Source organism: Eublepharis macularius, chromosome 1 (assembly GCF_028583425.1).
Source record: "Eublepharis macularius isolate TG4126 chromosome 1, MPM_Emac_v1.0, whole genome shotgun sequence".
NCBI classification, from domain to species: Eukaryota; Metazoa; Chordata; class Lepidosauria; order Squamata; family Eublepharidae; genus Eublepharis; species Eublepharis macularius.
The window spans coordinates 154067373-154095277 of NC_072790.1; the positions used below are offsets into that span (position 1 = coordinate 154067373).

The window sequence follows — 27905 nt, forward strand, 5'->3', positions numbered from 1 at the left end:
CTCCCCCTCCCCCTCCCCCCTCCCCCTCCACCACCTTTTCTGGGAACAAGAATGCCTCCCCCACCTCCACCTTTGCCAGGCATGAGTTTGCCACCCCCTCCTCCACCATTGCCTGGTGCAGGAATTCCCCCTCCCCCTCCTTTGCCAGGCATGGGTGTTCCCCCTCCTCCACCACCTTTACCTGGTGCAGGTGTTCCCCCTTTGCCGCCGCCTTTGCCAGGCATGGATATGCTACCCCCTGCTCCACCTTTGCCTGGTGCTGTAGCTCCTCCTCCTCCTCCCCCACCTTTGCCTGGGATGGGTGTGCCACCTCCACCAACTGTTAGCCTTCCACAAGTTTCTGGGTTTCTTCATCCTCCCTTGCCAACTGATTTATTTGTAATGGGGATGAACCAGGAAAAAGGGAGCAGGAAACACGCAATAGAACCTTCTCGACCAATGAAGCCTCTTTACTGGACAAGAATTCAGCTGCATAATAAAAGGTAACAGAAACACTGGAAACTAATGTTAAGTTGGTTTCTTTCAAGTTTTCTAACAAAATTGTGTGGTCACCAGCATTAAAACTAAAAAAAAATCCAAAATTTGTACAACTGTAGTTTGTTCTGTCTATCGCACTAGGAATAATGATTTTTAATATTAGTTCATTAATAGTTTGTTTACAATTCTGAGAGAATGCTAAAAATTTTCTGTATGTGGTGGTATTTCTGAGTACAGCCATGGTTATTGTTGGTTGTTGTGGATTTTCCGGGCTGTATAGCCGTGGTCTTGGCATTGTAGTTCCTGACATTCCTGACAATGCCAAGACCACGGCTATACAGCCCGGAAAATCCACAACCATCGTTCTCCGTCCATGAAAGCCTTCGACAATACATGCTTATTGTGTTTCTCTGCATCATATATATATGAAAAATGTCTTTAATCAAAAGGTGTTGAGACACACACAGAGATCTCTTGAGCAGTCAGTTCAAATGTGGCAGCACCACCAAATCCTCTCTCTGCAATCTTCAACTGTTTTACTGGTTCCATGACATAATGAGAATCTCATGAGAATGTGGCTATGCAGGATTGCTCCTACACAGGATTGCTCCAATTCTGCTGGCTTTGAAGAAAAAGTGTGTCAGCAAAATGGCAGAAACAATCCATTACTGTGTTAGGTGACTAGTTCAACATACTGGGTTATGGACATAAGAAACCTGGATGAGGATTGCATCATGGGAATTCAGTGGTGCAGCTGCTGCATGTTTGAACCAACCCTATTGACATTAAGAAAGGCTTTTGTCTCTCACAGTGCTTTGAAATGCTGAAGTCTTGCTCTTGTCAGTAGGGAAGGAGACTGGCAGAAGGGCAGACTTGGGGAGAAGAATTGTGCGCACAGCAGAGGAGTCTAAGGCCTGACCTAGCTATGCAGCAGAATGAAGTGGCAGAATCCTGAGGGGGGTGTATGCTGTCCTACTTGAGTCTACAAGGAAGCAGTTCCATTTTTGCTTGCCCCTCCGTATAAACAAACAAAAAACCCAGTAGAAAAAAAAATAATGGATGGGGGGATTTTAAAAAGTGATCTCTCACCTTTAGTCTCAAAATGGAACAATATGCTCTACCACCTTAGGAATCTGCTGCCTCATTTCTACCATATTCTACTACAGACCTTAGACAGAACAATTTCCAGCCTTGGTATAGGCAAGGAATGTGTGTTGGGAGAGCCAGTGCTTAATTCGTAAAATCAGAAATGCCATTTATCAAACCTCTATGAAAGCCATGCCGTCTAATAATTTTCTGTCCTTGAATTTCAGATGAGTGAGAACCGGCCTACATATAACATAGATGGTACCTTTTTCCTTATTGCGATTATTAGGAATTTGGCCTGCAAATGTTATCAGTAAATGAGGGGAGAGGTTTAACCCTGCACTTTCCCAGCATTGTGGTCCTGATCCAGTCTTCCATCTACACAGTTTCTTTTTCATGTTAAAGAAAATATTGGGGGATCCACTCATGATTATATACCAGTGTGGAATTGTGCGCATGCTCAGAAGTTTTATTGCTGTGTAGAAAGAAACTTCCAGTATTGGGTCATGGTATTGAAGGCAAGCCTAGTATTCTAAACCTCAGTGATTCCATACATTGTACATAATGGGATTGTCACTTGGCATAAGGGATGCCAGCCCTGCAATGGAAGCAGATGATAGTGTTGCTAGGCCCCTGGAGCCCAAACCAGGGAATGGGGGGATTGTAGGAGGTGCACTCAGGGGGAATTTACCTCAAGTGCATGCTTTGCTCTGGAGGACTTCCTTGTCACTCCAGAGCTCCCAACTAGACATGGGCACGAACTACATTACGAATGAAAAAAACCCACGAACCGCCCAATTGTCTGTTCGCAATCCGTCGGTTCATGAGCGTCCATGGCCAATGAACCAGCATTCGTTAGAGGCACGGTTCAGTGTGTTCTTCCGCGGTTCGTGAAGCCAGACAGTCAGGCACCATCAATCAATTCCTGTGGAAACTGAGCCAGGGGAATGCCTGAACTCTGTCTGCAATCCTTCTGTCGCCCTGGATACCCAAATGGAAGCCCATCTTACCTTGATCGGCAGGTCTTCTTTCCAACCATGGAGCTGCAAAGTGGTTACAACCTGGGAGAAAACACGTGGGGGAGGGAGGGGGAGGGGGTGTTCTGTAGCCATGGGCACTCCAATCTCATCCCTACAAACCCTGATAGGCAGCTGTGATGGCCAACCACAGACCTCCTGTGTTGCTTAATGGGACCTCAGCTTATAAAAAGCAGTGGGCTACCAGGCTGGGTTTCACTTTCAGCGAGCAGTGGAGTGTGACAGAGCTGTTGCTTGCTACTTGCTAGCCTTTGGGGAGAGAGACAGAGAGAGTTTAATTGGAGCTTAGATCCCTATTAAAATCTTGACCAAACTTGGGTAATGGCTGGAGGAGAGCTTGTTAAACATTCCCTGGGAATATGGGCTCTCTAATTCCAATGGGGGCCATTCTGATGCCCACGAACCATGAACCTCGAACTGGTTCGGCAATAGGAAAAGTTCGCTGTGGTTCGCTGGTTCAGGTTCGTCATTGGCACCAAACCACGAACCGCTGGTTCATTAAATTTTTTCGGTTCATGCCCATGTCTACTCCCAACCCCCTCCCTGCACCTCCCCCCCGCCACCCAGGTAAGTGGTAGCAGGGGGACAGAGGCAGGGAGGGGATGGGGGGGATGGGATCTCCCCCCCCCCGACCTGCTCATCTGTCCAGTGTATGGGTAGGTAAGGACTCAGGAGCCAACAGAGCATGCTGCAAAATGGTGTTCACTCTGGAGGCCCCAATGACATGTTTCACGTTGAAAACTGAAAGTGATGGGGTCTGAGTGGGGCCAAATCAGCCTCAAACATAACAAAAATGCTATGTTTAGGGGCAATTTTGCCCCTGCTTGAGACTCTGTCACTTCCATTTTTCAACTGGAAGTAACATAATCAGGATCTCTGAAGCATATGTATGCAAGGGTTAGGCATTGGGCCCCCAGGCCGTGACTGCCAGCACCCTCCCCCCTTCCTGTCCCCTGCTTTTGAGATAAAGTGGGCTGGCAACCCTACTTATCATGCACTTAGGCTTTAGACCAGGTCTACTAAGTACCTAAAAAGGAAAGCTAGGTTTGCCTAAAAGTTTGAATAGATAGTGTCAGAAAGAAGTTTTACAGTTTAATCTGTGTAGATGTTTTAGCTCTTGCAGAAGCCCTGCTAAGCTTAACAGAATTACTGTAATTTTTACATGTTGCAAGATTGAATCATGTAGATGGAAAATTCTGGATGAGAAATGACTTGTTCAGAACCACGTGGGGAGCTTTCAAATGTGTTCAGAAGCCCATATATTCTTACACTGCCCTGTTGTCTTAGCATCCGCTGGGATTCATATAAAGAAGTGTATGCATGCATGATGCTGATATTTCTGGTGCTGTATTGGCATGGCCCTGAATCCTTGAACACTGAATGCAACAAAGAGATCGGATTTAAGAACTAGGAATAAAATTTTCATCCTCAACCCTCTATTTGAATACTGGGAATTTTTAAACTTAGGAAAGTACCCATTGTGTAAGTAGAACTGGTGCTCTGCTTTCTATAGTCTGATTTACTTATTCAGACATGGTGAATCAGTGCCTTAAAAATTCAACATTCTAGGATTTAAATGTATTAGTATCCTGCCCTCAGCCTACTTCAGAGGAATTTGGTGAATGCTTGTATGAGAATCGAAAGGATTTCTGTTCACTCTACCTGAAACTTCTTGTAAACCAAATCAGTAGGCCATGCTTCATTCTGAAAATAGAGGGCTTGGGACACAAGCATACCTGAATGTAATGCCCTCAGATGTAGATCCTTTGCTCTTATCTCTTTAATGTGTGTGGTCTGTTAAAGTGGGGGACCACACATGTTCAGAGGCATCCTCTTTATTACCATTTACTTAGGGCACCTCCATGAGGAAACCAGGTTCCTGGGCTGAACTTTGTCTGGGGGAGGGGAGGGGCAGTCACAAAGAGGACTATTTGGAAATAGAGGTGGAAGGGATGATTCTGTCTTGTAACCATCTTTTCTTTCCATAACACCATGTGTTGTTGTGGCCTATGTGTGGCCATGCTGTTGTTGTTGTGTGTGTGGTTGTATGTGTGGAAGTACTTTTCAGAAAGTTCAGTGGACCTTCTTTGAACAATACAAAATAAAGTTCTGTGTTTAACTTTTGCTGTGTCCTATACTGTGCGCATGATTCCCTTCCTCCATTTCTCTTGCCTTCTGACAGACTCCCCCATACCTGATCCCTCTTTCTCAAGTGGGGAAGATAAGAGCTGGTAAGCACACAATAAGACTATGCTACTAACAGCTTGTTTTCATGAGAGGGACATGAAAATTCTAAGAAACCAAGAGAGACTGCGATTTTTTAATGCAAATCCATTTCAGCCATGAACAAAGACAGCATGAAATGTGCACTGATTGCTAATGTCTGTGCTGATGTTTAGAACTTTTTTCAGTAATTTTGGTTAGATGACATGCTATTTTTTCCGGAACTATTTCATTTTTTATTTTTCCTGTGCATTTCTTCAGTTAAAATTTACTGTACTGTTAATTTAATTTTAATTTGCAAATAATTGTAATCCAGAGTCAGACCACAGTCACTTTATTGACTACTATAATAGCCAGAAATCAGATGTGTTCTTTGTTTAGTGAATTTAATAGATAGATGTTGATACTATAATTTGTTTATATACAAATATAATCCAAGTAAACAGTAATATTAGATATTGTAGAGAACAATTACAACATACATTCTTAGATATGTATCAAATAGGGACGTGCAATATTTCACTGTTTCTTTTGAAAAGTCTATTTTAACTAAAGAAGAAAGAATGTTATTTTTCAGTGTACACATTTAATATTATCGATCTTCATTCCACCATTTTGTGAACAATTAGTTTGACATTGCCCTACATAGGTCTTTTGCTTAACTTTAGAGATTCTAGTGCTTCACTTGTGTGGGAAAAAATTGAAGAACCTTCCATAGATTATCATGAATTTGAAGAACTGTTTTCTAAAACAGCTGTTAAAGAGAGGAAGAAACCCATTTCAGACACCATTGCAAAGACGAAGAACAAGCAGGTGAGCATGCTCTCTCTCTCTCTCTCTCTCTCTCTCTCTCTCTCTCTCTCTCTCGGACAAGCTAAACCTTCTGAAAGAAACAAAGACAAGGGGGGTAAGATCTGTTTGCAGAAGTGTGGGGTTGATGCATACAGAGGATGTAAAGTGAAGAGATGGTATACATGAGAGAGAAAAGAGGAGGCAAAAGATCACGATGAGGCTGTTAGGATGAAAGATAAAAGTTAAATGGATAGGTAGTTTCACACTAAAGCATAAAATCACGGGCTTGAGGTGGAAGAGGTAGAGAAAGTTTTTTCAGCAGCAGCCTACATTCATGCAGGCTTCAGGAGACAGGGTGGGCATTTATGTGGGGTCATGTTATGAAATGATATGTGTATATATAAAGTTAGCAACAAAGCAAACTATGTAACTTTGGGAAACTGGTTAATTTTGTGCAGTTAATTTTGTGTAAGATTGTGGGTTTTTTTGAAAGAAAGATACACCATTTTTGGCAGTCTCCATATAATGGAACTAATTTGTGAGCCAACTGTTAGTCAACAGTATTGCTTGGAGTACTGTGTTCAATTTTGGGTTCCGCAGTTTAAGAAGGATGTTGACAAACAGAAACATGTCCAAAGGATGACAACAATATGGTGAAGAGTCTGGAGATGAAGTCCTAGGAGGAAAGGTTAAAGGAGCTGGGTATGTTTAACCTGTGCGGGGGACAACTGAGAGGGAACATGATAGGCATCTTTAATGTATTTGAAGGGCTGTCACATAAAGGATGGAGCAGAGTTGTTTTCTGTTGCCCCAGAAAGTCAGACCAGAACCATCAGGTTAAAACTAAACCAAAACAGTTTGGGCTAAACATTAAGAAGGACTACCTAACAGAAAAGTTCCTCAGTGAGACAGGCTTTGTCAAGGGGTGTTGGGTGTTCTTTGGATGTTTTTAAGCAGAGCCTAGATGGCCATCTGTCAGCAATGTGGGTTCTATGACTCAGTATAAACTTAGGCAGATTGTAAGAGGAAGGGCAGGAAGCGATGAGCCAGTGCTTGGCTCTTGTGGCCCTTTTTTATATACTCAAGATAATAGCACTGGAGGAGAATCTTTCACAGACAACAGCAGTGTCACTTCAACTAATCCTGGTTAGTGCTGTGAGGCAGAAGAAGGCAATAGTAAACCACTTCTGCTAATATCTTACCTTGAAAACCCTATGATGAGACAATCCAAAATGAAAAAAAGATATAGTGCTGGAAGACAGGACCCCCATGTCAATTGGCTACTGTGGAAGAGCATGAATAGATGTAAAAGAAATGTCCAAAGATGTGCAACACACATAATAGGAACATGGAACATAAGAAGTATGAAGCCAGGTAAGCTAGAAATCATAAAACAAGAAATGGAATGGTTGTTGTGGATTTTCCGGGCTGTATAGCTGTGGTCTTGGCATTGTAGTTCCTGACGTTTCACCAGCAGCTGTGGCTGGCATCTTCAGAGGTGTAGCACCAAAAGACAGAGATATCTCAGTGTCACAGTGTGGAAAAGATGTTGGCAGGTCATTTATATCTATTCAGGAAGGTGGGGTTGGGCTGAGTCATCCTGTAAGAGTTTCCCAGGGTGTGGAATGCTAATGGAGGGAGGCTTCAGTGTATCCTGAGGAGGTTCTTTTGCATATGGATTGGTGCTTGATATGCTAATCTTCTCTGCAGGGCTATTGTAGGGTATAGAGTATTTTGTTAGCCTGGTGTTTTTCAGGACTGGAAACCATGCTGTATTCATTCTTAAAGTCTCTTCTTTCCTGTTGAAATTGTGCTTATGCTTATGAATTTCAATGGCTTCCCTGTGCAATCTGATGAAGTAGTTGGAAGTGTTGTCCAGTATTTTAGTGTCCTGGAATAGGATACTGTGTCCTGTTTGAGTTAGGCTATGTTCAGCCACTGCTGATTTTTCTGGATGGCCAAATCTGCAGTGTCTTTCATGTTCTTTTATTCTTGTCTGGATGCTACGATGTGTGGTCCCGATGTAAACTTATCCACAGCTGCAGAGTATGCGGTATACTCCTGAAGAGGTGAGGGGGTCTCTACTGTATTTTGCTGATCGTAGCATCTGTTGTATTTTTCTGGTAGGTCTGAATATTGCTTGAAGGTTGTGCTTTTTCGTAAGCTTTCCCATCTGATCAGTGATTCCATTGATATATGGCAAAAACACTTTTCCCGTGGGAGACTGTTTTTCCTTGGTTGCTTGATTTATCCTTGGTTTAATTGCTCTTCTGATTTCATTTCTGGAGTAGCCATTTGCTTGAAGTGCGTGGTTTAGATGATTAGTTTCCTCATTGAGAAAGTGCGGTTCACATATCCGTCTTGCCCGGTCTACTAATGTTTTTATTATGCCTCTTTTCTGTCGAGGGTGGTGACTGGAGTTTTTGTGTAAGTACCGATCCGTGTGAGTTGTTTTCCTGTAGACCTTGTGACCTAACTGAAAGTTTGCTTTGCGGATGACAAAGGTATCTAGAAATGGAAGTCCCCCCCCCCCCGATTTCTTTCTCCATGGTGAATTGTATGTTCAGGTGGATATTGTTGAGGTGGTTTATTTATTTATTTTTTTAAAATTTTATTGGATTAGATATCATTAAATTGTACATTACAATCAGTTTCCTTTAATTTTTCCAATTCTAACCCCCTCCCTTTCCCCCCCTTTTGTTGACTTCCAACAGTTTTCCAACCCCTTGTCCCTTTTCCCTTACTCATTTCAAATTTATTCTATCTATCAAACGTAAACTTTCACTTTCTTCTAAGCTTATCTATATAACACAGTGCTCCTTCTGTCTTCCTACTTACTTTAACAACTAAATAATGCATAACTAAATAATACATTCTTGGCATATTTTCTTCTAATAATAATCATTTAGCTAATTTTGGTACTCTATACTCTATCTTATAATCTCATCTTCAATATGGGACAAACAATTTATCCCTCATTTAGCATAATTTTAGATACTTCTATAAACAGTACATTCAATATAAGTCAACCAATTTAACTTATACTCTATATATTACTTTTTCTACATATCTTCGTACTGCTTTAATTATATAATTATATAATTCTTCCATTATGCAACTATCCACCAAAAATAGTCAACCAATTTGACCCATATATACCTCCAAACTAAGTCAATCAATTTAATACATGATCTATACATTAATATATATTTTCACACCTTGCTTAAATTTCTTCATTGCAATTATAAAATTATCTCCATTATACAATTATTGCCAAAAATGAAATTAATTAGTTTCTATCCTTATAGTTAGTTAATTTCTATCATTATAATTCTTATAATAACACCTATAATACTTAATGCTATATATAATAGTCTAATAAAATAGTTGCTTAGAAATTCTCACTTATCTCTCCGCCCCCCGGTAGAGTCACCTCCCTCTACTTTTATTGTATTTCAGTAATTTTCAAACTGCCACAGTTCTCCTCCCACCTCCCATTTCTTCACTAAATATTGTTTCAGCTTCTCCCAATCCGTGTTGAACTGTCCTGGATCAAGGTCTCTCAGTTTCCTTGTCATTTTGTCCATTTCCGCCATGTACAGCAATTTATAAATCCAGTCCTCAATAGTTGGCACTTCTTGCACTTTCCACTTTTGCGCGTACAAAAGTCTAGGCGCGGCTGTCATGTAAAATAGCAATGTCCTATATTGTGCTGGAATGTCCTCCATTCCCAAGTTCAGTAGCAGGAGTTCTGGGTTCTTATTAATTTGAAATTGTAAAATCTCGCTTATTACTCTTATTATTTCCCCCCAGTACTGCCTAGCTACCTCACAAGTCCACCACATATGATACAAAGATCCCTCATGCTTTTTACATTTCCAGCATTTATTAGACGTGTTCAGATTCCCTAGCGCAATTTTCTTTGGTGTCATATACCAACGATAAATCATTTTGTAGACATTCTCTTTGATATTAGCGCATGTTGTGATCTTCAATGTATTTTTCCACAAGTATTCCCACGCCTCCATTGTTATTTCCTTATTAAAGTTTATAGCCCACTTCACCATTTGCACTTTAACTGTTTCATCTTCAGTATACCATTTCAACAGCACTTTATATACCTTAGAGATTTCCTTTTTGTCCTCTTGTAAAAGTGCCTGTTCTAATTCCGAATTCTCCATTCTTATCCCTCCCTTCGCACAGTCCAAATTATAAAGATCTCTGATCTGTCTATACTGAAACCAATCGTAACTTGGAGACAACTCATCCTGCGTCTTTATTTTGGGTTTAGAAAATTCCATTCGGGTTATCTCCTTGTATGTTAAACACTGTTGTTCATTATCGACAGTTCTCGGATCTATTACTTCATATGGAACCACCCATGAGGGGATTCCATCTTGTAGGTAATTTCTGTACTTCTTCCAAGTTGTGAATAGGCTTCTCCGAATATAATGATGTAAGAACATAGAGTCCGCTTTTACTTTATCATACCATAAGTATGCATGCCATCCGAATATTTTTTTATATCCTTCTAAGGCCAGTAATTTCCGGTTTTTCAGCGTCATCCAATCTTTGAACCACACTAAACAAATTGCGTCATAATAAAGTCTTAGGTTGGGCAGTTGCATTCCGCCTCTTTCTTTTGCATCTTGTAACACTTTCATTTTCACTCGAGGCTTTTTGCCTGCCCAAACAAAATCTGATATTTTCCTCTGCCATTTTTCAAACTGCTTAGAGTCTCGGATAATTGGTATTGTCTGTAACAGAAACATCACTCTTGGCAGCACATTCATCTTAATTACTGCAATTCTTCCCAACCATGACAAGTTCAGTCTGTTCCATTTAATCAAGTCTTGCTCTATCTGAGTCCACAATTTCTCATAGTTGTTTTTAAATAAATCTATATTCTTTGCAGTCAGTTCAATTCCCAGATATTTCACCTTACTTGTTACTTCGCAGTCTGTTATTTCCATTAATAGTTGTTGCTTTTGTTTAGTCATATTTTTACATAGTATCTTTGACTTCTTTTTGTTTACATAAAATCCTGCCAAATCTCTAAATTCCTTAATCTTCTCTATTACTTTTGGCATATTCTCCATTGGATCTTCCACAATTAGCATTATATCGTCCGCAAATGCTCTGACCTTGTAGGAAAAGTCCTTTATTTTTATTCCACGGATTGCATTGTCTTCTCGTATCTGTATCATCAATATTTCCAAAATCAAAATAAACAACAGTGGAGACAACGGGCAACCTTGTCTTGTTCCTTTACCTATAGTCAATTTCTTGGTCACCTCATCATTCACCACAATTGCTGCACTCTGGTCTCTATAAATTTCCTTTACTGCTCTTATGAATCTTTCTCCCATTTGTAGCTTTTCCATGGTGGCAAACATAAAGTCCCAGTTCAAATTGTCAAACGCTTTTTCAGCGTCCACAAAGAAGAAACCAACCTCCTTGTCACAACGTTTGTCATAGTATTCAATAGCATTTATAACTGTCCTTAAATTGTCTTTGATTTGTCTGTTTGGCAAAAAAACGGCTTGCTCCTCCTCAATAACTTCAGAAAGCCATCCCTTCACTCTTTCCGCCAGTATCTTCACAAAAATTTTGTAATCATTATTAAGTAACGATATAGGTCTATAATTTTTCACATTAGTCAAATCTTGCCCCTCTTTAGGGATCAGTGATATATTGGCTTCGCTCCAAGTGTCTGGGATCCGTTGATCCTTTAAAACACCATTAATCACATCTTTTAGGAATGGTGCCAGTTCATTAGCCATTACCTTATAAAATTTGGCTGTAAGTCCATCCGGTCCTGGCGCTTTTCTCAAGTTTGTTGACTATATTGCCTTTCTTATTTCTTCCTCCGTTACTTCATTGTTCAATTTATCTCTCCAAGCTTCCGAAATTACTGGGAGCTTCATTTTCTCCAAATATGTCGCTATTGAGTCTTTATTCACCTCTTTTTTATTATACAATTTGGCATAAAATTTATAAAAGGCTCTGCTGATAGCTGTCTGTTCCAGGTACACTTTATTGTCCTCACAGATTTTATTTATTATTTTCTTCTCCTTTCTCTTCTTCAATTGCCATGCCAAGTATTTCCCAGGTTTATTTGCACCTTCGAACGCCTTTTGATTCATTCTCTTAAGATTCCATTCCAATTCTTTGTTATTCATTGCTGTCAGCTGTTCTTGAAGAATTTTAATGTCCTGGTAAATTTTCTTTTTCCCTGGTCTTTTCTTTAACTGTATTTCTTTGGCTTTTATTTTCTCCGTGATCTCCTGTCTCTTCTCCTCTTTTTTTCCCCTGGCTCTTCCGTTTAAGTCCATTAATATGCCTCTAATTACTGCCTTGTAGGTGTCCCATACCTTATTGTTTGGTACTTCTCTATTCATGTTATATTGTATGAAAAACTTTGTTTCTCTTCTCAACATCTCCATATTTTTTCCGTCTTGCAGCAAATCCTCATTTATTCTCCATCCTCTCCTTTTACTCCTTTTCCCCAACTTCCACATAAATGGATTATGATCTGAGCCTACCATAGGCATTATTTCCACGTCCTTAGTCCAAAGCGCTAAGTCTTTTGAGGCCCAGATCATATCGATTCTTGATAACGTAGAGTGTCTCGCGGAGAAAAATGTATATTGTCTGCCTTTGGGATTTTGTCTTCTCCATACATATTGTTGAGGTGGTTTAAAAACTCCACCAATTCTTCTTCACTGTGGCTCCAAATGATAAAGGTATCATCTACGAACCAGAACCAGGCTGTAGGTTTGTGGGGTGCTGATTCTAGAGCTGTTTTTTCAAAATGTTCCATGTAGAAGTTTGCTATAACTAGGCTGAGAGGACTTCCCATGGCCACCCCATCCATCTGTACATAGGATTCATTATCCCATTGGAAGTAACTGGTTGTCAGACAATGGTGTAATAAGGCTGTTACATCCTCTGGAAAAATCTGATTAATAAGTGCGATTGAGTCTTTTACCGGAACCTTAGTAAACAGGGATACAACATCAAAACTGACGAGTATGTCCTGCGGATTGAGTATGTCCTACAGGACGACTCAGCCCAACCCCACCTTCCTGAATAGATATAAATGATCTGCCAACATCTTTTCCACACTATGACACTGAGAGATCTCTGTCTTTTGGTGCTACACCTCTGAAGATTCCAGTCACAGCTGCTGGCAAAATGTCAGGAACTACAATGCCAAGACCACAGCTATACAGCCCGGAAAATCCAAAACAACCATCGTTCTCTGGCCATGAAAGCCTTCAACAATACAAGAAATGGAATGTTTAAACATTGCAGTCCTGGATGTGAGGGAAGTAATGGGGATCGACTCAGGACATTTTCAGTCAGAAAACCACACAGTGTTTTACGGTGGAAATGTACTCAAAAGAAATGGTGTTGCTCTAATAGTGAGGCAAGACATAGCACAAGCAGTGAAGAGCTACAAAGCAAAGTCTGACTGAGTAATATCAAACAGATTTTAGGGAAAGCCTATTAACATAACCATATTCAAGTTTATGCTCCAACTACAGTTGCTGAGGAGGAAGAAACTGAAAACTTTTACATAAATGTCCAAGAAGAAATTGATAGTACACCTAAACAAGATATGCTGATAATCATAGGTTACTGGAATGCAAAAGTAGGTGATAAAGCAGTATCAAAAGATAGTTGGAAAATTTGGGCTAGGATCACAAAATGAAGCAGGGGAGCGGTTCATAGAATTTTGTGAAGCCAACAACCTGTTCATTGCTAATACATACTTCAGGCAACCAAAAATGTGGAAATCACTAGGTGACCAAATATGGGAACCAAATAGATTACATAATTGGAAGCAGAAGATATAGAAGCTCTATTCTCTCTGCTAAAACAAGATCAGGAGGTGATTGTGATACAGATCATTACTTGCTAATATCAAAAATTAGAATAAAGCTGATGAGAATCAGCTGAACATTAAGAAGACAAAAGTAATGACTATTGAGGAAATTGAAATTGTTCAAGATTTCCTATTCTTTAGTTCAATTATCAACCAAAAGGGAGACTGAAATGAAGAAATCAGAAGATTGAGACTTGGAAGAGCAGCTGTGAGGAGGCTAGATGAGATCCTTAAAGATAAAGATGTCTCTCTGGGAACCAAGATCAAGATAATCCAAACTATGGTATTCCCTATTACTATGTATGGATGTGAACGCTGGACAGTAAAGAAAGCTGATAGGAAGAAAATTGATTCATTTGAAATGTGGTGCTGGAGGAGAGTTTAGCAGATACCTTGGATGGTCAAAAAGACAAATAAGTGGGTACTATATCAAATCAAGCCTGAATTCTCCCTAGAACCTAAAATAACAAAACTGAGGCTATCGTAATTTGGTCACATCATGAGAAGACAAGATTCTTCAAGTCAATAATGCTAGGAACAAGTCAATAATGATAGGACAAGATTCTTCAAGTCAATAATGCTAGGAAAAGTGGAAGGCAGTATGAAAAGAGGAAGACCTAAAACGAGATGGCTTGACCCAATAAAAGAAGCCATGTCCTCCAGTTTGCAGAATCTGAGCAAGTCTGTGAATGCTGGGATGTTTTGGAGGGCTATCATTCATAGGGTTGCCACAGGTCAGATGCAACTTAATGGCATGTAGCACACACACTTTTGGGTCAGAAAGTAATTTTCCTCCAGACTAGATTGGCCAGGGATCCTGGAAGTTTTTTGCCTTCCTCTGGGCACTGAAGATAAACCCCAACGAGAAAGCCACGTATATAGGAAAGGAAAAGCAAAAGCCGTGGCCAACTGACTAGGAAAATATCAAAAAGTATATTTGAAACAATTCTATCAGAGTGAATTATACAATAAGTGCAATAAACATTCCTATGTCACAATCAATACAGCTCTTTAGGGAAGCCCCGGTAAACATCTCTCCACCCCGTCCGAGGAAGGGGTAACACAGACTGCCCTAGAGTACTTATTAGGCTATGTACTAAGCCCGATTTGGAACAATGACTACAACCAAATACAGTTACAAGTATGTGCGACAGTTATTGCAAAAGTAAATCACAGTGCCAATAAGGTCATAGGACTATAAATTCAATCGCTAACTGCTAAGACCAATCAAATTGCAACCGCAACGGGTTAGCTAGCAAATGAACATCCCGTATCGGATTCTCCTTCTTCCAAGCAGTTACAACTGAAAAATACAAAGTAACAATCAATAATCCATTCCAATATTGCACATATTCCCACCGCATCTTGTAAACATATACTCACTTCTTGCAGACACAATTCACAAGTATTCCAAATCAAAAGCATAATGGCGGCTCGCACAGCCTAATAGAACGTAAATTCTTAAGTACCATCAAGCCCGATGGTCTCTCACTTTAAAGAAAAAAACCACAAGGACACGGACTTTGTTTATTCTGTGCTTCATGTAAGCAATCGTAAGGACCCGCTTTTAGCACAAAGGGACCTTCGAAGGAAGGAGGCATGGTGGATCCACAGACTTTGTACTGTTGAACCTAAGGGACTAAACTTAAACTGTGACTTTACTGCCTTCTTGTGAGGACGGATCAGGACTCTGGTGCTTTAAACTACTTTCAATGCCTTCGGGCTTGATGATACTTAAGAATTTACGTTCTATTAGGCTGTGCTTACACCTGAGAGCGAGCCGCCATTATGCTTTTGATTTGGAATACTTGTGAATTGTGTCTGCAAGAAGTGAGTATATGTTTACAAGATGCGGTGGGAATATGTGCAATATTGGAATGGATTATTGATTGTTACTTTGTATTTTTCAGTTGTAACTGCTTGGAAGAAGGAGAATCCGATACGGGATGTTCATTTGCTAGCTAACCCGTTGCGGTTGCAATTTGATTGGTCTTAGCAGTTAGCGATTGAATTTATAGTCCTATGACCTTATTGGCACTGTGATTTACTTTTGCAATAACTGTTGCACATACTTGTAATTGTATTTGGTTGTATTCATTGTTCCAAATCGGGCTTAGTACATAGCCTAATAAGTACTCTAGGGCAGTCTGTGTTACCCCTTCCTCGGATGGGGTGGAGAGGTGTTTACCGGGGCTTCCCTAAAGAGCTGTATTGATTGTGACATAGGAATGTTTATTGCACTTATTGAATAATTCACTCTGATAGAATTGTTTCAAATATACTTTTTGATATTTTCCTAGTCAGTTGGCCACGGCTTTTGCTTTTCCTTTCCTCTGGGCACTGGGCAGGGATGAGTGGGGGGAAGGGGGATAGCTGTAAATTTTCTGTGTTGTGCAGAGGGTTAAACCAGATGACCCTTGGGATCCCTTCTAGCTCTAAGTTTCTGTATTTCTATGTTACAGGCAAACACATCTCAGAAACTATTGACTTTCTACTGCATGGATGGCAGTTTTGTTTGTAATTCTCAGGGGTTCCTATTGGGCTTCATGACAAATAGGATAGGGCCAGAGAAACTTCAGAGACAGCCTCTCTTACTGTCTTCCATTCTTTCACAAAGATTTCAGAACCAGTAGCCACCAGCCCACATTGAATGGTTTGCTCCAGCTGCAAACAGTTTCCCCTGACAAGAAAATCCTGTTGAAAGAGCAAGTGATCACTTTCCCCACTCTATGTTAGGGCTGACTTAATTGATTGGAATGGGAATATTTTAACTAGTATATAAAGTCTGCAGAGAGCGAGTTTTATCACTGTGTGAGCTGTGGTATTTATTCTTCTTGGTGAGATTTTATCTCAGTCTTTAACAGTCAACGTATTAAGCTGCCATACTTTCATTCCCTTGATCCTTGTAGGCCAATTATCTTCTCTAACTGGTAACAACTACCCAAGATCTCCACCAGAGGTCTTACTTAATTTAGCTGGGAGAGTACAAATATGATCTGAGGAAGCAGCAGGAGAAACAGTGAAGGAGAGCTCCCTTTGCTGCAAGCAGAGCCAGACCAGTACAGATACAAATGAAGCACCTGTACAAAGTGAAGTTCTTCTCACCCCCTGCCTATGTGAGGGAACAGTAGAAGGCTCGAAGCCTATCTCTCCCAGGCCAGCAGCATAAAAGCACCCTTTCAGTATTTCATTCATGTGTAGCTTGCAACCATGTTGTAAACATATTCTTCACGTGCTACTGTATTTACACCAGGAGGTGTAAATACACCAGAAGGGTATGGCCGTCAGATATGGGCAAAGGATTGGACCAAGCAATAGAGTGCTGATGTCTAATCAGGACATGCAAGGTGACTAGCAGAATTTTGCAGTGGCCACAAGAATGTAAGTTGCTGCTTTACCCTTTATAATGTTTAGTTGGATTTGAAGAAGTTACAAATAATACCTCCTGTTCTTTGAAGATTGAATGTAATTTAATGAAACTTTGTTAACACAACTGCTATTACATGTTAAAGGAAAAGGCTTTCAGAATCTGTTAAATAATTAGTCTAACAATTGATAAGTTCATTCCTCTTAATAAACTCCAAGTGGTACACAGCACTGAATGTTTGAAACGATCAAGAAAAAGAGTTAAAGAATCTAAGAAGAGAGAATGTGAAAAGAAGTGAGGGTGAAGCTGTGTAATTGATTTATTTGGACCCATGCTTTCCCTTCCTGAGTTACAACATTTGGACAATTCTTAAAAACAATGTTATATATGAAAAACTGAAATATATAAAAACGAGGATATCAGGGGAAATAACTTGGCAAGATAACTTAATTAATTTGATAAAAACATTTATATTCGATTTGATACATCAGTCTATGCTTTCGCAGCTTTAAAAAAAAAAGTAAAAGGGGGAGGTGCCCCCCCAAAAGGATACAACATTTTCAGAAGATTCCACTTGATATCTCATTTTTTCTAGAAAATATGAGAGACCTTCTGGTGGTGGAATTTCAGACTTTTGAAGGGAAAAATTTGAATAAATTAGATTAATCTAGTTTTTCTAGAAGAAAAGATTGACTCTTTGGAATAAAAGGCTGTGTTATAAAGTAGGCATGAGTTTAAGGAACAAGAAAAGAAGTTGATCTGAAATTTTGGAATCTCAATGTAACATTAATTAAGCTATCAGTCATAGAAATGATGATAAAATAGAATTAGAGGGCAAAATTGAAGAACTTAATAAAAGCTGCAGGCCTTATTTCAAATTAAGAGGAGTTTAGAGAAAAGGAAGAAGGTAACTTCAATGCTTATCTAGAAGACTTATTTCCTGGAATGTTAGGTTCTGACTATGCTGACGGTGTTAAAATTGATTGAGCTTTTAGAGTTACTTCCCAGATTGCATGTTTTTGGCAAGTATGTAAAGACATTATTGTAACGTTTGAAATGATTTCAATAAAAGAAGTCATTCTTGGAAAAATATGCAAATAACCTCCTAAAATTGCTGAAGAAACGATTCAGGTTTTCCAAGATATTTCTCCATTTACCTTACCAAAGAGAAGATATTTGAAATTCTTCACTGACATAGAGTCTCTCTATATCTTTTTAAACTACCTCCTGTGGAGAAAGGGAATTGACAGAGCCTTCTGTTCTGTCTTTTCAAACTACAAGTCCCAGCTATCATTGCATCTCCTTTCACTTGAGCTTCCTAGTGTAAGAAGTATTTTGTAGAGAGACTCATAGAAACAATGCAATTCCACCTAGAGCTGGGGGTTTCCCTTTATATTAAGCTTTAAATACAATGTGAAGAATTACAATGTCAGGTCAGTTGAGAAAGCCAAATAACCTGTAGCTACCTATGTCTTAATTAAACTCACTCTAAAGTTGATATAGTTCTTTGTTAAAACATGGAATTGATTAAAATACTATGGATTAAACAATCCACATAAAAGGCATATTTTTTAAAAAAAAGTTACGTAAAGAAAGGGCTAGTATAATTCTACCTCAGAAAACTCATGTTAAATCTCAGATCTACTTGTTGGAAGAGCTAAAGTTAGGCACTTTATACTCAGCATCAGATTCCACAAAAACTAAAGGTGTCGTCATTTACATTAACAACTCAAATATGACAATAACTGATATTGTATTAGATAAGCAGCTTATTTCTATTGGAAATTTCTACACCCCCAATAATAATAAAAATCTCTCTTAAGAACTCTAAGAGACTTTCATTTCCTTTGCGTCTGGAGAAATCATCTTAACTGGTGATTTTAATAATGTAATGAATAATTTAATGGATAGATCTCTGAAGAAAATCAATGATAAAACTTTGCCCCATATTTTTAAAAAAGCTTTCATATTTTTTAAACTAATAGGCATTTGGCAAATTCACAATCCCACAGCAAGAGACTGCATATGTGTCTCTGTGGTAAATAACATTTATATGTGATGCATAATATATAGATATGGACAAAAATGAAGCTCTTTTCCTCAATGTGAAATTGGCTAACCTATCCCCTCAAAAGTGTATTATGAAAATAAAAGTTAATAGAATACACATTTAGGAATCAAACAAAATCAGCACAGTTCTGATGTTCTTAAAAACAACCTCTATAAACAACAGGACAGTAATTGCTGACATTAAAAGTAAACTAGATTTGTGGAAGACTTTCAAACTGTCCTTACTCAGATACATAAATGTGGTGAAAATGATGACAGTACCAAAGTTTAGCTACTTATTAATCTACTTACCAATAGTAATTCAAGATAAAATACTGAAAGAATTTTTGGTCTTCTGTGCAGTCCCAAATGGGCTGTGCATGCGCAAGCCTGCCGATCGGTAGTTTCTGTAGCATTAGCCCCTTCTCAGAGCACTGGCATGGCTTGTTTCCCACCGAAACAACCCACTCTCTTGGAGGAGTGATGCCCCTGATCCCCAGTTCCTCTTTTTCTGCTAGTTGGAGAGGTTCTTCTTAGCAATCTTCCATCGATTTCATTCTGTGCTTGGACGAAAGGAGAGAGATGGTCAGAATGGCTGAAAAAGCTTTATTTAAAAAATTGCACTCGGTACAATATAAAAATGACCAAAATGGACAAGCACTCTCTTTGCCTTGTTTGCTTGGGAGAGGGGCATAATCTTAGGTCATACAAACACTGCCAGAGCTTCACCCCTAAGGCCAGAGCAGAAAGAGTTGCCAGGCTCAAGGCCACTTTATGGGAATGGACATTGTTGGCTGCAACTAGCCCATCTGCTAAATCAGCTAAGTCCTCTGCTCTCACAGTGCTCACTGATTGATTGGATCCGACACCTCCAGCCATCGTGCTTTCAGAGGCTCCAAGCCCCTCAGAACAACTGCATCACCTTGGATTTGGAGACATCACTTGAATTCATTGAGCTCATCAGATCCAACTCTATCTCAAATCCGTGAATCAGCTTCCAGCACTCCGAGTCCATCAGATCTGGCAACATCACAGATCCGACAGCACCACCAAGCTTCAAGTACTCTGAGTCCATTGGCTTCAACGGCCTCTCAGATCTGGCAATGCTGCTAATCTAGAGAGCTATAGGATTGGACAGCATAAATCCCATTTATGACACCCACCTTTGTGGATCAGAATTTGACTCCAAGCTCATTTGGGCATAAAAAAGGCCTGTGCAAGCTCTGAGTCATTACTGACCCATAGGGGGATGTCACATCATGACGTTTTCTTGGCAGACTTTTTATGGGGTGGTTTGCCATTGCCTTCCCCAGTCATCTACAGTTTACCCTCAGGGAACTGGGTACTCATTTTACCTACCTTGGAAGGATGGAAGGCTTGAGTCAACCTTGAGCTGGCTATCTGAACCTGGCTTCTGCCAGGATCAAACTCAGGTTGTGAGCAGAGTTTGGGCTACAGTACTGCGGCTTACCACTCTGCATCACTGCCTTTACCAGTTGGGTACAGATCCATGGAAACTGAAGGGCCAACTCCAGAGTCTCTGGAACCACCTAGAAAGAAGACCAACTATAAATCAAAACAAACAACTATAAATCCAAACATAAGAGGAGTTCTCACAGAATGCAGGTTATGTAGACCTGGAGACTGGAGATCTAGAAGTAATGGATACCCCACATAACCCTTCTCCTTATTCATGTTTCTACTCAGTTTACTCCTCAGAAGAGGAAGGAGAATTACCCCGAGAACCTTCTTACATGATGCTTAGGGGCATGAACACATTTCTCATCGGAGCTGTTGTGCACACAAATGTCCAGCTTGGTGTCAATGAACCTTAGAGAACAAAATCTATAGGCTCTCCACCTGATTTTACACAACCTAGGGTGCATCATCAACAGCATTCCATCTCAAAATCATCCATGGCGTTTCATCTGCCTGAACCAGACCCACAACTCTATCTGGGAGAACAGAGCCCAAGTCTATCATCTAAGCTGTCACCAGATCAGGCTGCGGGAGATAGGGAACCTATTTCTCCCACAGGCGACTTTCAGCTCTATGCTAAGCAGATGCTCTGAATGGCTAAATCCTTAGACATAGATGTGACCTCTTCTGAGCCAAGACCCAAGGAGATACTGCAACACCTCTATTCTGGGAATCCAGCCAACATCACATTCCCCCTGGTTGCAGGGTTTATAGATTTAATGTCTACACTATGCCAGAAACCAGCTTCTAGTCCCCTTACATCCAAGAAAGCTGAAGGGTTTTACAAGACCAAGGAAGACAAATGTCCCTTTCTTTTCACCAATCCTCCTTCATCATTGTTAGTTATAGAGGAGATGCAAAACACAGGCTCTACTTGCTGATAGAGGGGAAAAACTGAATAGCCTGGAACAAAAGGTTTATATGTCTGCAGCCCTCAACATAAAAATGTATAATTATGCCATGATTGTGGGGGCTTACCAGATATTCTTTTGGAATAAGATGGCTGCATATAACGAACATCTGTTGGAAGACCAGAAGGTCCTAGTCAAAGTGATTCAAGAGAAGGCGATCAGGCTTTCAAAGCAGCAGAGACACATGGCTGATTCTTCCACTAGAGATATGTCAGGCCTGGCTAGGGGATTCTCTCAGACTCTCCACTTCATCCAACACAGTGATATGAGTTAAAAGGGTCTTTATTCAGATAAAATTCCCTAGAAGTGCACTGATACATAGAGATTGCTCAGAATGCTGAAGTACAGTCTCCTCCGAGAGGTTATACTCCAGTTCCCCTCCCTCAGTCCAAGCAAGTCAGTTGAAGTCAGCGAAAGTCCTGCAAAAGATGCCCAGCTGAAGTTCCCACATAGTCACAGCTGCACTGATAAGGTCTCTAAGCAAAGCATAGCTTAGCAAAGCATAGGCATAGTGAAGGAAGCTACACTACAGGAAGAAAGCCCATCCCCCGCCCAGTAGACATGCATTCACAGTCATGGCAGGCAGGCTGGCTTGCCTGCCTGACAAGATCTAACATCAGCAGTAGTTCTTCAGAGGCATGCATGGCTTTAGTCCATGGCTTTACCTATCAAGACAAGAGGCAAGGTAGAAGATTTATAAGAGTTACAAGGAATGGTTATAAAATCGAGTTTAACAGTTTCCTGTAGAGGGGCAGAGTGATACGCCAAGATGGCGGACACGAGAGTAAGGCAGTCCCAAGACCTTTCTCCCTCCGATGTTAATAAAGACAATTTAAATCAATAAAAAATTTACCAGTCATGGGCAAAACCTTAGCAGGCAAAGGCAAGCCTTTTTCTAAAAACTTGGGGTCTTTGAAGCCATTTTTAGACTTGAGAGGGTAAACACTTGTGGTGGCAGCACAAGCCTCTGGAGAGGCCAAAATGGCATCTGAAAACAAAATGCCCAAATTAGAGAACTCAGATGAAGCTCCTTTAACCAAATGAGACCTGATCGAAAAATGATCTCCAGGCTTTTTTTGCTACTAAAACCTCAGAACTTCTACAGCCTCTCCAAACACAGATTAAAGAACTGATGGAAAATCTAAAGGAGGCAGCTAAATCTGCAGAGACTGCTATGGAATTGAGCAAGACTCTGCAAGTAGACATATCCTCTTTGCAAAAAGACACTACGTTAATGCAAGAGGAAATAGCTGCACTGGATAACAGATGGAGACAAAGTAATTTAAAACTTAGAGGTTTTCTGGAAAATATTGAGGAAAATTCTGACTTTGCATCCCTTATTACAAACTGTTTGGCAACCACCTTAAATCTTGAAGATGGGGTTGCTCCTGCACTTGCTAAAGCCTATAGGCTTGGTGCACTAACTTCTGCTCGTCCCAATCACCCCAAAGATGTTCTGATTCGGTTCATTCAACCAAGGACTAGAGAAAAGATATTAAAAGAAGTCCGTCAGAGACTCACTAACCTACACGGGTAAAAAAATACTAGTTCTCCTAGATCTGTCTCAGAAAATGCTGGAAAAAAGGAAGCAACTCAAGCCAATAACAGAAAAGGTAGTGACTGCTGACACCCGCTTTCGTCAGAGTCCTTCTTCCAACATATCAGTGTACTTCAACAGATCTACACATCAGGCAACAGACTTGGACTCAGGTTACGACCTCCTGAAGACCCTGAACATCCAACTGTCCCGGAACTGAACAGCCCTAAATATGCAAGAGAAATGGCTCCTCAATTGAATTGCTTTGGACAGAAGACAGAAGACCTTTTGTTGTTTGTCTGTCTGTTTTTTTGTTTAGTATAACAGTATTTCCCAATGGTTAAACCCCACTTGGATACAAAAGGAGGGAGCGGGGTAAGGGAAAAATAATAAGATCTAAACCTTGCTCACTTCTCCCCTTATTTATGTTTGAAACCACTGGTCAGGGAGGAAGTGTGTAATCCCTGTGCCCCTGGTAATAGATAGGGCTCTGTGTTTTTTAGCCCTCTTTAGAGGTCTAGTTTTAGTTTGTTGACTATTGAAGGAGTTTATAGTATATTAGATTAAGCTTTGTTGTTTAGTAGTTAAGTGGACAGAACTTAGTTAAGGATACATAGTGTTTTTACATAAGGTTGTGAGGGTAATAGAGTAAGTTGTGAATACTTAATAGTTTGTTAGCCATAGTTAGCAGTATAAGCTTCAAGGTTGAGAACCCAATCTATACTAATAATGTATAATTCAGCATTGTACTTAACCTTGACTTCAATGGACTCAGCTCCAATTATGCCTGGTTATTGTTCTGTTATATAGATGTTTAACTTGTTGGTTGTATAAATTAAATAAAAAGTTTAAAAAACACAATTTCCTGTGTCTGAGTCTTCCTCATAAATCTACTTGAGATACATTACCTGAGCTTGCAAAAGGGTTGTCAACTCTGTTACAAAAGAGAGTGGTACAACAGGTACCTACGTCCAAACCCAGACTGGGGTTTTATTCAAGGTTCTTCTTAGTCCAGAAGAAGGATGGGGGTTTTAGACCCATTTTAGGCCTGAGGGACTTCAAAAAAATGTTGGTTGTTGTGGATTTTCCGGGCTGTATAGCTGTGGTCTTGGCATTGTAGTTCCTGACGTTTCACCAGCAGCTGTGACTGGCATCTTCAGAGGTGTAGCACCAAAAGGTGTAGCTGCTGGTGAAACGTCAGGAACTACAATGCCAAGACCACGGCTATACAGCCCGGAAAATCCACAACAACCATTGTTCTCCGGCCGTGAAAGCCTTTGACAATTCTTCAATAAAATGGTCAGAATATGTAAATTTAGAATGGTATTACAATTGCTATCCCACAAATCTTGGTTTGCAGTCCTGGATCTTAAGGAAACTTATTTTCATATTTCTATCCATTCATCCCATAGAGAATGTCTAAGATTTCAGTTTGGGGAAACTTCTTATTGATATCAAGTCCTACCATTCAGACTAGCTACAGCCCCAAGAATATTTACTAAATGCTGTAGTAGTTGCACACCTTAGTACTAGAGGTTGTTCGGTCTACCCATATCTAGATGACTGGTTGATTTCTGTCCATTCTAAAGGCCTTACAGGAGCATATAAACCTGGCATTAGAAGTGAGTTAATGCTTGGAGCTGATGGTTAATTTTAAGAAATCCAACCTGAACCCCTCTAGAAAAGTGCTATTTATTTGGTGCATTACTAGATTCTTTTTTAAACTAAGGCTTTCCTCCCAGTGGAGCGAGCATGAAAACTAAAGGCCATGGTCAAATCTGTGATAAATTGTAGATTCTAATCAGCTCTAAAACGTCAAATGCTTCTTGGACTGGTGGCTGATACTACAGCTGTGATTCCCCTTGCAAGATTGCCTATGAGGGGCCTACAGCTATGGCTTCTATCTGTCCATAACCCCTAAATACATGCACAGAATAAAAAGTATTCTATTCTCAGAGTGGGTGTGAAATCACTACACTAGTGGTTGTTAGATCGCCGTCTATTCAGAGGTGTTCAGTTTGGATCTCTAAATTTGAAGCCACACTACAGATGCTTCAACAGAAGTATGGGGGGGGTGCACATTGTGACCATCTCACAACCCACAGTACTTGGTTGAAGGGTGAGAGAAATTTACATATCTATGTGTTAGGAAAGAGGGCAGTTTGTTACAACAAGAACAACAACAGCAACAACATTCGATTTATATACCTCCCTTCAGGACAACTTAATGCCCATTCAGAGCGGTTTACAAAGTATGTTATTATTATCCAGATTAGAGTCCCATGCTCTTAACCACTACACCAAACTGTCTCTCATGTTATGTTTTCTCCTTCACAGACAACATGTCCAAATTCTTATGGACAACTGTACAAGCATGTTCTACATAAACAAATAGGGAGGCACTACTTCCAGGACTCTGTCCAGAATCCATGTTAATCTGGGATTGGGTAGTATGACACAATGTCTCCATGCCAGCCACGTACCAGGGACATCCAGTCTCTTTGCAGACAAACTGGCTGGGGTTTTCCACTCATGAATAGTCACTGAAACAGTCATATATACAGCCGATCTTCCTGCTGTGGGGATTCCCAGACATAGAACTGTTTGTGACAGAGGAGAACAGAAAGGCTCCATTGTTCTGTTCCAGCAGGGGAATGGACTCAGGAGGATTCCTGGGAGATGATTTTCAGTTAATGTGGTCATACTCCTCATAGCTCGCACCATCAGCAAAATTCAGATGGAAAAGACAAATTGCATAGTAATAGCTCCCTTCCAGCCATGCCAAGCATGGTATCACAGTTTGTTTCTGATGACCAAGGGCAAATTTCGATGCTTACCATTGGTAACAGATCTCCTACTGTGTTGAGAAGTGTGCTGTCACGAGTCCCAGACTCAGAATGATGGTATGGTTGATTCTACGGTAGGTAGCTTTCCAGGAAGTAGCAGAGGTTATATTAAATGCTGGGAAACCTAATACTAGGAGATCTTATGCTCATAAATGGGATAAATTTATAGGATGGTCCAGGAGTAGAGGACCTGACTCATACACATGCCCTTTAGCCTCTGTTCTGGAATATCTTTTGAGTCTTAAACATGCTGGGCTTTCTTCCTCTTCCATCAAGATTTATCTGACTACAATTTCAGCATTTCACTTCCCTGTAGACAAAAAGATCACATTATACATCTAAACTGTTTCTGAAAGGTCTTCATCAGCTCAAATAGTACCTCAGTGGTCACTGTAGCTGGTTTTGGCAAAAATGACTAAGCCATCATTTTGAGCCCCTGGTCACTAGTCCCTTAAGACTCTTGTCTACTAAAGTAGCACTCTTGGTGGCCATCACGTCTGCCAGGCGAGAAAGTGAATTTGTGGCACTGCACATGGATTCTCTGTTCCTTAAGATCCATGCTGAAAAAGTGGTTCCAAGACGTAACTTGGAGTTCTTAACAAAGGTAGTTTCCATATTTCACAACTCCCAGGAGAGCCAGTTTGGTGTAGTGGTTAAGAGCGACAGGACTCTAATCTGGAGAGCCGAGTTTGATTCCCCACCCCTCCACTTGAATCCAACTGGGTGACCTTGGGCTAGTCACGGCTCTCTGGAGCTCTCTCAGCCCCACCCACCTCACAGGGTGATTGCTGCGGGGATAATAATAACAGACTTTGTAAACCACTCTGAGTGGGCATTAAGTTGTCCTGAAGGGCGGTATATAAATCACATGTTGTTGTTATTATTAATATTGCCTGTATTTTTTCCTTCTCCAACATCTGAGGCAGAGAGGACTCTCCATACTCTGGACAACTGTACAAGCATTTAGTATTTAAACTGTATGGCATCATTTAGGACAGATGTCCAACTTTTTGTTTGTTATGCAGACCCAAATAAGGGCAAAAATGCTACTTCCCAAACCATTGCCAGATGGGTAGTTCAGGCTATTATTACGATGTAACTGACTTGCCTTGTCCATTGGGAGTCCATGCCCATTCCACTAGGTCACAGGTCTTCAGCAGCCCTGCTCAAAAGTGTTCCTCTATAAGACATATGTAAAGTCACATCATGGACTTCAGCTGATACCTTCATCAGAGATTATGCCTTAGATGTACATAACAGGAGGGAAGCAGCTGTGGGTCAAGTGGTCCTGCAAATGCTGTTCTCATGAAGAGCAGCCCCCCTCCATGGGTAAGTGGCTTGTTAATCTTAAGGTAGGCTAGATGTGTGGGACTGCACAGAATACCGAAAATGAAAACAGGGTTGGACTTACCTGTAACTGTTGTTCATTGAGGTCTTCTGCACAGGCACGCATACCCTCCCTCCTTCCCTGCTGCTTGCTCTTCATTACTTACTTGGAGCATCCAGTGAGAAAGGAGAAACTAAGGGTCAGGCGTGTTGCTCCTCCCAGTAAGTGAGCTGTTTCATCAGGAAACAAGCCACACCTGCACTCTGGGAAGGGGCAGATGCCCCTTAGAGGTATTTTAGCTACAGTACCTACTGATCTGCAGACCTGCATATGCACAGTCCTTTGTGTGCATGCACAGAAGACCTCAATGAACAACAGTTACAGGTAAGTGCAACACTGTTTTTGATAAACAACTTTGTGTGTGTGTGTGAGGGGGGTTTATACACCCCTTTTTTCATGCCAGCAGAGGCCCAGCCTCAGCCATACGCCTGGCGGAACAACTCTGTCTTGCAGGCCCGGCGGAAGGATAGTAGGTCCTGCTGGGCCCTGATTTCAGCAGACAGAGCATTCCACCAGGTGGGAGCCAGGACCAAAAAGGATTGGTTGTCCTTTCTGAGTAATAGACCACTGAAGGACTATTACTGAATAGAGGGGCTGCTGGTCTGATCCAGAAGGGCTCTTTTTATGTTCTAGTGATAAGGAATCCTATTTTCATTATGTTCAATTGAACAAATACATTTTTGGTTACTGCAGAACTAACCGCTGGGGTCAAAATACAGTATTTCAATACCTTTTTTAAAGCTTTTACCTAATTCAAGCATAATCATTCCAGGCAGATAAACATTTCTTACTGAACTTCTGTAGTCCTTGCACAGCATAATTT

At 40.6% G+C, this 27905-nt stretch overlaps 1 protein-coding gene across 1 annotated transcript in view; it reads left to right on the forward strand.

Moving 5' to 3' along the window:
- The window catches only part of FMN2 (formin 2), a 354893-nt gene that overhangs the window by 138379 nt on the left and 188609 nt on the right, over window positions 1–27905 (forward strand). Inside the window, exons 6-7 of the mRNA XM_054972122.1 lie at window positions 51–482; window positions 5492–5636. Of these exons, the coding sequence (XP_054828097.1) occupies window positions 51–482; window positions 5492–5636 (577 nt within the window). The remainder of the gene's footprint in view (window positions 1–50; window positions 483–5491; window positions 5637–27905) is intronic.